The following is an 11971-nucleotide window of genomic DNA, read 5'->3' on the forward strand; positions in this document are numbered from 1 at the left end:
GTTGGCATATCTAGTTTTGCTGTAATTTCTAGAAATCTAAGCTCTAGTTTGAAACAAAAATTGTATCTGTTGCATAAATAATTTTTGAGTGCTCTTTTTAATTTTTTTTTTTGTTTTGAGACAAGTTCTCACTATGCTGTCCAGGCTGGTCTTGAACTCCTGAGCTCAATGGATCCTCCTGCCTCAGCCTCCCAAAATGCTAGGATTACAGGCTTGAGCCATTGCACCTAGCCCTTGATTGCTCTTGAGAAATACTTCATGATTTACTCATAAAAATAGCTACCATTATTTGAAAGTGGAGTTCAAAGTAAACAGTTTTGTGACACAAAACCATAGCTGCTGTGGACCAGTTTCTTCTCTGTCCTAGCAGGCCAAAAAAAAGTTCAGTCGCACTAGTTAAAGTGCTTAGATAACAAAACAATAAAAGATTTCACTCCCTTCTCAATAATTTATGAACTATATATTAGAGACCACAGACAATAGACTTACTAGAAAAATATTGCATTTTTATGCCTGTGTATTAGTCCGTTCTCACGTTGCTATAACGAAATACCCGAGACTGTGTAATTTATAAAGGAAAGAGGTTTAATTGACTCACAGTTTTACATGGCTGAGGAGGCCTCAGGAAATTTACGATTATGGCAGAAGGCACCTCTTCACAGGGTGGCAGGAGACAGAATGAGTGCCAGCAGGGGAAATTCCAGATGCTTATAAAGCCATCAGATCTCGTGAGAACTCACTCACTATCACGAGAACAGCACTGGGGAATTCACCCCCATGATTCAATTACCTCCTACCAGGTTCCTCCCACAACACGTGGGGATTATGGGGATTACAGTTCAAGATGAGATTTGAATGGGGACACAGCCACACCATATCAGCCTGTAACACATTCTCCCACTATCATTTTAATATAAAACCTTTAATTTAAACATACTTAGAATTTAGTTTCATCTCTTGTTAACATTTTTAAATGTCTGTGTGCACATTGTGGTTACCTAGTTGTGGTAGCTGAATGATATTTAGTGTTCTTTTCTATGGACATCCCAGATAGTGACAAAACAAGTACTGAGCTGAAATTTGAATAGGAGAGATTCTAACTAATGTCAATCTTCAGATTTGGGAGTTATTCGATACAGAAATGGATTGTCAACAGAAGCAATGGCATCTTATTTTCCTTTGAGCCCTGAGTACCTTACATGGGCAGTTATCCCTGATTTTGGAGTAGGTCTGGGAGAATGAGTAGATAATCTCTGGAGCCTGTCACTGTTCATGTTTTGGTGCTAATACAATGGATTGATACTGCTGGAGTCCTTTGGCCCAATTCTAATTACTTCAGGTACTGGCATGGATGAGTAAGAGAATCTGTAAGTGTGTTAGGAAGAGGAAGGGTACATGTAATACACACTTGGCTTGTTTTAGAAAGAAAAGGGCAGATTTTAAAATCCTGAATTATGAAGTACTGATTTTGTCTATGCAAAATCTAGAGACAGTTTCCATAAATGTAGTTATTCCTGCTGTCTCATTTGCATCTTAGTTCCAGTCAAAACCTTTTTGGTCCTTTCCTGGACGTAGCATTATAGTTTTCAATAACAAAGCACAGGTCGAAGCAAAGAGAAGAGCTTAAATTTAGGATTTGTGTTTATAGTATTGAGCACTCACATTCTAGGACTTTCTGGCATGCTGGGAAGCCCCTCAATCACCATATAGCTCTCATTCCCAAAAGAGAAAAGGGTACCTTTGCTTATTGAAGTGAATTTTGGGTTCCCTGATTGCTTTAGGATGGTGAGAGCTCTTTACCATGGTGCAGCCAGTGACTCAGTAGTAAGCACTCACTTCCCTGTGCAACAGGTATCTCAAGTATTTGGTTAATAAACAATTGGTGCTACAATTGTACACTGCTTTCTGCTTACACAGAATGACAATGGCTCACAGAAATCATCCTCTCTAAAGTGCATTGATTTAACACCAGTATCCTCAATGGCTTCTTCCATCAAGAAGACTGGGAAGGTAAGAAAGGAATACCTAAAAGTCTATGTCCCTTGAAATATTTAGGAAATATTTAGGAACATTAATGGTCACCAACAAAAATCTTTTGGGAGATATATTTTGTCACAGTACATCTGATTCTAACTAACAGTTTTCCCTCCTTTTTCATTTCTTCAAATATTACTTATATGTAATAAAATTCACCAACTTTAAAGTATAGGGTTAGATTAATTTTGGTAATTGTGTACAATCCTGTAGCCACAACCATAATCAAGATATCAAACAGTTCCCACCCTCAAAACAATTTCCTAATGATCTTTTGTACCCCAGTCTCCCTCCCCACCATCCCTGCCCCTCCCTAGGAAACCAATGATCTGCTTTCTGAGAAAAGTGGCAGTTTTAAAACCTCTGTTCCAATTTGATTTTAGCAGTGTTTCTCTCCATCATTACAAACTTGTGTGAGTTGCACTGGTTCTCCTTCAAGTCACATTCCCAGTCCTACGCAACAATACATCATGTAAGTTTATGTTGTATGAAAATACCAAATTGCTTATAAAACAAGAATTATAGAAACTTAAAAGAAAGAATAGCTCCAAGTTTTGTGCCAACCAAAGAAGTGACTTCTTTTTAGGGAAATTAAAATGTCATTGTTTCGGCCGGGCACGGTGGCTCATGCCTGTAATCCTAGCACTTTGGGAGGCCAAGGCGGGCGGATTACCTTAGGTCAGGAGTTCAAGACCAGCCTGAGCAACATGGAAAAACCCCGTCTCTACTAAAAATACAAAATTAGCCGGGCGTGGTGGCTCATGTCTGTAATCCCAGCTACTCGGGAGGCTGAGGCAGGAGAATTGCTTGAACCCAGGAGGCAGAGGTTTGCGGTGAGCCAAGATCACGCCATTGCACTCCAGCCTGGGCAACAAGAGCAAAACTCCATCTCAAAAAAAAACAAAAAAAAAAAAGTCACTGTTTCAGTTTATCATTTTGTATATTGAAAAAGTCAGGTGACTAAGAACATAAGAAGAATTTAGTAATTCCTTCACCCTGCTAATACATAATCTTTCTCTAACCAAGTTTGTTAATAAGGATCAGAGCTATCTTTAGAACTTTAAACAACTTCAACCGTGATTCTCACCTTCATTCAAGGCAAGTCCCAGCCAGGACTATAGGTTTTTGTAGACTCTAGGATTCAAAATCCTGAATCCTTGAGAATTAGAAGATAGTTTGCTCCTAAAGCATTCCTGTTTTTACCCATATGTAAAGAAAAGCAGTAAAATGGCTGGGCGTGGTGGCTCATACCTATAATCCCAACATTTTGGGAGGCCTAGGTGGGTGGATCACCAAAGGTCAGGAGTTCGATACCAGCCTGGCCAACATGGTGAAACCCCGTCTCTACTAAAACAATACAAAATTAGCCGAGTGTGGTGGTGCATGCCTGTAATCCCAGCTACTTGGGAGGCTGAGGCAGGACAATCGCTTGAACCCAGGAGGCGGAGGCTGCAGTGAGCTGAGATTGCACCACTTCTCTCCAGCCTGGGTGATAAGAGCGAAACTCCATCTCAGGAAAAAAATAAAAATAAAAAACAAAGAAAAGCAGTAAAATGATGTAATGCCATGTCCTATACAGAGTCCCGTTTTTGTGTATGTCCTTAGATCTGTTATAATGAAATAGTCATGCTGATTTTGTTAAAAAATATTTCTTATAATGATCATGATGATTTTATTTTAGAAGAAGTCAAAATCCTACCAACATTATTAGACCAAGTATCCTTGGACCATTAAAAAGAAAAGGTACTTTTATCTACCAGCAGAAATAAATATAAGTTATTTTATAAAATATCTAAAATAAAATGTTATACAAAAATTTATTTTTAAAGGCTTTATTTATTTAAAATATATTTAATAAGCTATTAGAGGCCTTTCATTTTATGCAACTAGAAATATATATAAGGATATTTTGAAAACTCTAAAATGCTACATAAATGTGAAGTGAGAAATTTAATTCCAATTTAGTTGGCTATTATGATTTTCAATATAATTCACCAAGCTAGCTATCTTCATTACTTTCTAAAACAAGGTAGAGAATAAATGAAAGAATGAACAAATAGAGTGAGTCAGTCATCAAGTATTTTGCTGAATGTCAACCCCTGCCTCACTGCCACACACACACACATTGCTATCATATGAATAAGTTGACACAAATTAGATCCACTTACAACACTAAAAATATATATGAAGGTGTATGTTCTTTGGTGTTTAGTTTCTTTATGGGAGTTATTTTTGGTTAAATATATTTAAAGTGACCCACCTACTCAGTAATAAAAGGGCAGTGGAAAGAACAGAAGGGTTTTTTAAAAACTCCTACGATCCTGGATCCCACTTCTCAATGGTACCTCACTAAATTATGCTCTTCTTCCTTTTTTTTCTTTTTTTTTTTTTCTTGAGACAGAGTCTTGCTCTGTCACCTGGGCTAAAGTGCAGTGGCACAGTGTTGGCTCACTGCAACCTCATCCTCCCGAGTTCAAGCAATTCACCTGCCTCAGCCTCACCAGTAGCTGGGATTACAGGTGCCTGCCACCATACCCGGCTATTGTTTTTTTTTTTTTTTTTTTTTGTATTTTTAGTAGAGACAGGGTTTCACCATGTTGGCCAGGCTAGTCTCGAACTCCTGACCTCAGGTGATCTGCCCACCTCGGCCTGCCAAAGTGCTGGGATTACAAGCATAAGCCTGTATATTTAGTACAATGTTTAACTACCATGGGGAGGGGAAATGGTTTTGTGAAAAATCTATTAAGAAAGAGGAGTAAGAAGAATAAGAATAGGAAAGAAACTGAAATATGCTTTAATGTTCTTTGTGTATTTTGGATTAATTAATGGCAGTCTTCCTAACAACACAACATAACTAACTCAGCATGTACTTTTTGTATTCTAAGATCAAGGGCTAGATAAATTCTGGAAAACACTCTTTTCCAAAGTAAGCACATTGTTTTATGAAGATGCTTCAGTTACTAAGCTTAGGGGTCTTTTACCTGTGCTGTGAAATTTGGGCTAGTGTTGAAAAAGTATTCAAATATATCAGGAGTTTAAGAGCTGTTAGAAGTCGAGGGTCAATTGAGTATTTAAAATAAAGTACGCTTAAATTGAGGAATGTTTTACCAGATTAAAATAGTTCTCCTTTTGAGACATGTATACATAAATATGTTATCACATGAAAAGCATCTGGAGTTTTCTTAGAATTTATGATTTAAAAATGATTTTTATAGATCAATTTTGACATAAAAGATGTGGTTTCTGCCCAGTGTCTTCGGAGATGTGACCTGTCTCACACTTGGTTTTCAGCTGCTCTGAAAGAGGACTGCCTTATTTCTTTGAGGTATCCCTGACGGAACTCCAAAGCGAATTCTGTATATACCACCTAGTCCATATTTTAAGTCATACCCCACCCTCCAAAGCATGCCCTATACAAATGTGCTGAAAATTCATTTGGCCATTTTTGGCCAGATACAATAACAGATAAACAGAAATTGAAATTTATTCATATATTTTGGAATATGCATATTCATTTGGGAAACAACAAACTATATCCTATTTGGACCCCATTAATACAAATGAAATGTAGGAGAAAGATAGCATAAAAATAAAAGAGGTCCTGAGGCAGGGGGCGGGGGAACTAAAAAGAATGAGGATTCTGTGAAGTGAGATCAAGATTAGCATCTCCAAAGCATATGAAGTCATATTTTATGGTGAGAAGCAGCAGTTACTTCCATCAGGAATAAGCGAGAACATGGGCCGGGCGCAGTGGCTTATGCCTGTAATCCCAGCACTTTGGGAGGCTGAGGCGGGAGGATGACTTGAGGTCAGGAATTCAAGACCAGCCTGGCCAACATGACAAAACCCTGTGTCTACTAAAAATACAAAAATTAGCCGAGGGTGGTGGTGCGTGCCTGTAATCCCAGCTACTCAGGAGACTGAGGCAGGAGAATCGCCTGAATCCAGGAGGCAGAGGTTGCAGTGAGCCGAGATCACACCACTGCACTCCAGCCTGGACAACAGAGTAAGACTCTGTCTGAGAAAAAAAAAGGAATAAGCGAGAGTAAATAAGCCTTCATATCGGAATACTGCAGAAATTGGGCAGCTATAAATATCGTTTGACAAGTAATGCTGGTTTTAGCAAAGAAAGACCTAATTTTCTTTTACAAGGAATTTGTTTTGATTTGTCATGTTTTCAATGTTAAACCAAAAAGGAGAGCTGAGTAGTTTTTCTATAGTGACATAAGTGTAATCTGGCAAGGCACAGGACACCAGACTTCTTTTAAACTTTATGAGCCATAATTACACTTCTGTGGAAGGTCTATGCAATATCTTAATGGTGACCTTAGTGTTTTATCATTCCAATAGAAGTTATGGGCTTAAATGTCAGTTTTGCTCAGGTCCAGAAATGGTTATCATATGAATGTGAAACACTGTGCAGATTTTAGCATTTACTTCAAGGCAAAGATTACAGAAATGCAGTTTTTTTTTTTTTTTTTTTTGAGACGGAGTCTTGCTCAGTCGCCCAGGCTGGAGTGCAGTGGCGCGATCTCGGCTCACTGCAAGCTCCGCCTCCCGGGTTCTCACCATTCTCCTGCCTCAGCCTCCCAAGTAGCTGGGACTACAGGCGCCCGTCACTACGCCCGGCTAGTTTTTTTTTGTATTTTTAGTAGAGACGGGGTTTCACTGTGTTAGCCAGAATGGTCTCGATCACCTGACCTCGTGATCCGCCCGTCTCGGCCTCCCAAAGTGCTGGGATTACAGGCTTGAGCCACCGCGCCCGGCCAGAAATGCAGTTTTTTTTTGTTGGTTTTTTTTTTGTTTTTTTTTTTGTTTTACGATTAGATGTTCTACCTTAGTCTCTAAAGATACACTTATTTTGTTCCTTGTGTGCTATAAAAGAACTTATCTATTTACTTCATTGTGTACATTTAGCAAAATAAAGATAGCAACAATCTAAAGTTTTAAAATAAGGAATGACATTAAACTCATTAAACAGCCTTACTACATAGCTATATCAAATCATCTTGCAGGGCCGGGCACAGTGGCTCACGCCTGTAATCCCAGCATTTTGGGAGGCTGAGGTGGGTGGATCACTTGAGGCCAGGAATTTGAGACCAGCCTGCCAACATGGTGAAACCGCATATCTACTAAAAATATAAAAATTAGCTGGGCATGGTGGTTTGCGCCTGTAATCCCAGCTGTTCTGGAGGCGGAGGCACAAGAATCACTGGAACCTGGGAGGCGGAGGTTGAAGTGAGCCCAGATCGTGCCACTGCACTTCAGCCTGGGTGACAGAGCGACTTCTTCTCAAAATAATAATAATAATAATAATTAATAATATCATCTTATAGAATTTAGTTAATAATATAATAAAATTATAATCACTGAAAACATAAAGTAAATCTAAAAATATTATATACAGTACAAACCCAATTTTATTTAAAAAACAATCGTGTATACAACGTATTCAAAAATTACTAAAGAATGGTTATGTCTGAACAATCGTTACTTAAAATTGTTTTCTTTGTGCTTTTCTGTATTTTATAAATTAATTGCAGTGAATAACTATTACTTTTGCAATTAAAATCATAATAAACATGTTAAATACAACATAATCTACCTTGAACTACTATATTGTCATAGGTGAAATGGCATTTCAATATCAACCAAAAAGGATTTTCCAAGGCACAACCAACATACTTTCTTCTGATACTTCCCAACTGTCAGAAAATAATGGGTGGTAAGTACTAACATGAGATTTTAAACATTCATTGACCATTTTTACTTGTTTTTTAAGTCTACTTTGGCTATTGTATGTATTCAGAAGTATGGTATATTATTAACTATTCTTAGAAGTTTCAAAACTAATATTCCAGGCCAGGCGCAGTGGCTCACGCCTGTAATCCCAGCACTTTGGGAGGCCAAGGCGGGTGGATCATGAGGTCAGGAGATCGAGACTATCCTGGCCAACATGGTAAAACCCCGTCTCTACTAAAAAATACAAAAATTAGCTGGGCGTGGTGGTGTGTGCCTGTAATCCCAGCTACTCGGGAGGCTGAGGCAGGAGAATCACTTGAACCAGGGAGGCAGAGGTTGCAGTGAACGGAGATTGTGCCACTGCACTCTAGCCTGGCGACAAAGTGAGACTCTGTCTCGAAAAACAAACAAACAAACAAACAAAACTAATATTCTAAATGGATGCTATAAACTTGAGTTATTTTATTTTCTTTTTTTCTTTTTCTGAGACAGGGTCTCACTCTGTCACCCAAGCTGGGAGTGCAGTGGCACAATCTTGGCTCACTGCAACCTCCCCCTCCCAGGCTCAAGCAGTCCTCCCACCTCAGCCTCCTGAATAGCTGGGACCACAGGTGTGCACCACCATGCCTAGCTAATTTTTGTATTTTTTATAGAGATAGGGTTTTTCCATGTTGCCCAGGCTGTTCTCAAGCTCCTGAACTCAAGCAATCCACCTGCCTTGACCTCCTAAAGCGCTGGGATTACAGGTGTGAGTCACGTCACCTGGCGGAGTGTTTTTCTTATGAGATGTATGTGATACTAATATATGGTGGATACATTTTTAGAAGTGAGATTTTGGCATTAGATGAAGAGATACTAGAGAAATACATAAAAATGCATCATTGGAAAAAGTCATCTGCCTGTCTTTTCTTCCTTGGATTTTTGTCTACCTTGTTGGGTTGAGAGTATTATTGAAAAGCATGCCTAAGAAAGCATGTTTTAGTGATAAAAACAGGAAATACCAGAATGGATTTCTTTTTCTTTCCTTTTTTTTTTTTTTTAGACGGAGTCTCGCTCTGTCTCCTAGGCTGGAGTGCAGTGGTGCCATCTCAGTTTACTGCAACCTCCACCTCCTGGGTTCAAGCGATTCTCCTGCCTTAGCCTCCTGAGTAGCTGGGACTACAGGTGTGTGCCACCACACCTAGGTAATTTTTGTATTTTTAGTAGAGACCGGGTTTCACCCTATTGGTCAGGACAGTCTTGAACTCCTGATCTTGTGATCCACCTGCCTTGCCCTCCCAAAGTGCTTGGATTACAGGCATGAGCCACCGCACCTGGCCATGGATTTCCATTTATTGTTACTGGTGGTTTCATTGTATGACTCTTACAGAACTTTGCCTGTGACAAGTGCCAGTTGTTAGTCATGTATTTTGCACTCATGTGTAGAAAAAGCAGAGTATGCAGACAGATAGATCTCTTGAGTTCTGCTATCAACGAGTGGCACTTTCTTCTAGTCTATTTCCAGCTACTTTTGATGGAAACAACAGCAATGCTGGGTCTTTTGGTAATTCATCAACTGAAATCGGCACTGTCACAAACTCTCCTTTGTCACCTTCTGATACTGGTTCTCATTTGTTCTAGTAGTTGAACTTTCAACTAAATGGTTCACCCATCCCAAGACTTTCTCACCAATGGAGAAACACACACATCAAGCAAACCAAGTCAGAGCAATGAGAATTGTACTTTATAATTTAAACTATCTCCTATTTATCTTTTTTCCTCAATTTCCTAAAATTCTATTTATCTACAGAACTTGTGTGTACAATTTTTGTGTATGTCCTTAAATTCAATGTAATAATATTTTCAAAGATGTTTTCCAAATAAGAACTACATTGAAGATACAAGCATAAATTGTTATGCTGCTATTGTCTAGAAAATGCTGTACCTTGACTTTTTAAAATAATCTTATGAAACATAATTCTGATAAAATATAATTGTTCAATTAACAAAGTAAAATGATGTTTGACAGTTATGTACTTAATGGTCCATGCTAGTCTTTAAAGCTATTTTCAGTAACTACTAGCTTCCACTTGGTAAAGAAAAGTCACATATCAAAGGCAATTTTTATGACTGAGTTGTACCATACTGATCCAAGGATTGCTTATTTTGCACATGAATCCTTAGATATTCAATTTTTTGGGAAGCAGTAGGTAGAAGAGCAAGATGAATTAAAGTTAACTGAATAGAAAGAAAATAATATGTAATTGAGGCTTCACTCAATTTGTACTCAACCCGATTAACCCTGACTAATTTCGTATTCTAATTAAGTGTGGAAAAATGTTGACAAATTGTAGTCTTTTACATTTTTATCATTTACGTTTTATTCATCATCATGACTACTGGTTTGATTAAACACAGGCTTAATATGTTAGGGCTTTTCTGCCAAAATCGTGCTTTCAGTTGTCCCCTAAGGGCTGTAAATGTTTGTTTAAACCCTGATTTTCATTTGAAAGTCTTAAGGGTTGTTTTTTTCTTTTTTTAAATAGGAAAAATTGTGTGTTAAAAATTTTAAATTAATGTGCTGTAAGTAATTGGAGGTAGTATTAGCATTTTGAAAAACAGAAACATATTCTCGAGAAATGAAGCTGAGAATGGTTTAAATTGCCTCAGCTAATAAGACAGGAACAATTATCTAAAATACATATAAAAGACTTTTTTTTCTTTTTGTCAGAAAGAATCAGAATGATAGAAATCTGATGTGGGTATGCTGCCATATGGGAAAAAGACTGTGGCACTAACAATTTTTTGACACTGACCCTGATGGAACTAATCAGAATTGATACATAAGTGGGAGAAGATTCTATTCAATTATGAATAGATGAAACTAACTATTTATAAAATGACTAGGATCATGATGGTCTCTTGAAACTGGGACAGGATTCTATAAATTGGCTAAGAACAAGAAAACTATAAATATTGCCTTTGTTACTTGCTTCTTTACTTGCCAGCTATTTAGTGGACCAGTTATGAGAGGGGCCCCTCATGGAATGAGGTGTGGTGTGGTTGCAGTGATGTTTCTTGCTGAAACTGTAGATCATTGACAGACAAAGGTTCACATGTACTATTGGCACCTTAGCCAAAGAGAATTTCACAGAATGTTCAAGCACAAGAACTAAGGATGCAGAAAGTAACTAATGGGGATAAGACTACCACTCAGTTGTATGAGGAACTTTTATCAGCAAATCTCGGTAATCTTGACTATCTCAATATACTTTTCTCAACTCAGACAATTCCTTTCCCTCTATTCAGTTACTTTTTTTGAGACGGAGTCTCGCTCTATTGCCCAGGCTGGAGTGCAGTGGCATGATCTCGGCTCACTGCAACCTCCGCCTGCCAGGTTCAAGCAATTGTCCTGCCTCAACCTCTGGAGTAGCTGGGATTACAGGCACATGCCACCATGCCCGGCTAATTTTTGTATTTGTAGTAGAGATGGGGTTTCGCCATGTTGCCCAGGCTGGTCTTGAACTCCCGGCCTCAGGTGATCCACCCACCTTGGCCTCCCAAAGTGCTGAGATTACAGGCATGAGCCACCCAACTCAGCCCTATTCAGTTAGTTTGTATTGATTTAGCTGTACACTAGGATGCCACAACTCACTATAATATGCTCAGACTCAAGGATTCCATAGTTGGTTCTTCATTCTGTTGGCTTTTGAGCTTGTGTATTGAGATGATCCATTTCTAAAACGATTTTCCACTTATTGTTGATTTTTAGACCAAAATGATTGTAACTTTTACTTGCTATTCTGTGTTTGATTTTTTTTTTTTTTTTTTTTTTTTTTTTTTTTTTTTTTTTTTTTTTTGAGACGGAGTCTCGCTGTGTCTCCCAGGCTGGAGTGCAGTGGCGTGATCTCGGCTCACTGCAAGCTCCGCCTCCCGGGTTCACGCCATTCTCCCGCCTCAGCCTCCCAAGTAGCTGAGACTACAGGCGCCCGCCACCACGCCTGGCTAGTTTTTTGTATTTTTAGTAGAGACGGGGTTTCACCATGTTAGCCAGGATAGTCTCGATCTCCTGACCTCGTGATCCACCCGCCTCAGCCTCCCAAAGTGCTGGGATTACAGGCTTGAGCCACCGCGCCCGGCCTGATTTTTTAAAATTATGGTGAGGTGGCCAGGCACAGTGGCTTACGCCTGTAATCCCAGCACTTTGGGAGGCCGA

The 11971-nt window shown here is 38.9% G+C and overlaps 1 protein-coding gene across 33 annotated transcripts in view; it reads left to right on the forward strand.

The window, feature by feature from the left end:
- The window catches only part of PABIR3 (PABIR family member 3), a 52597-nt gene extending 42826 nt beyond the window's left edge, over positions 1-9771 (forward strand). For 5 of the 33 annotated variants that reach the window (XM_065538767.2, XM_065538772.2, XM_065538776.2 and 2 more), the window contains 3 exons: positions 1918-2010; positions 7663-7759; positions 9397-9771. In XM_065538767.2, the coding sequence (XP_065394839.1) occupies positions 1918-2010; positions 7663-7759; positions 9397-9599 (393 nt within the window). In that variant the 3' untranslated portion in view covers positions 9600-9771. Of the gene's footprint in view, positions 1-1917; positions 2011-2417; positions 2507-3715; positions 3778-7662; positions 7760-8429; positions 8667-8818 lie in introns of those variants that run through there. The other 28 variants (XM_065538773.2, XM_065538778.2, XM_074029776.1 and 25 more) reach the window with 16 other exon arrangements.
- The last annotated feature ends 2200 nt before the right edge of the window (positions 9772-11971 follow it).

Source organism: Macaca fascicularis, chromosome X, assembly GCF_037993035.2.
Source record: "Macaca fascicularis isolate 582-1 chromosome X, T2T-MFA8v1.1".
NCBI lineage: Eukaryota > Metazoa > Chordata > Mammalia > Primates > Cercopithecidae > Macaca > Macaca fascicularis.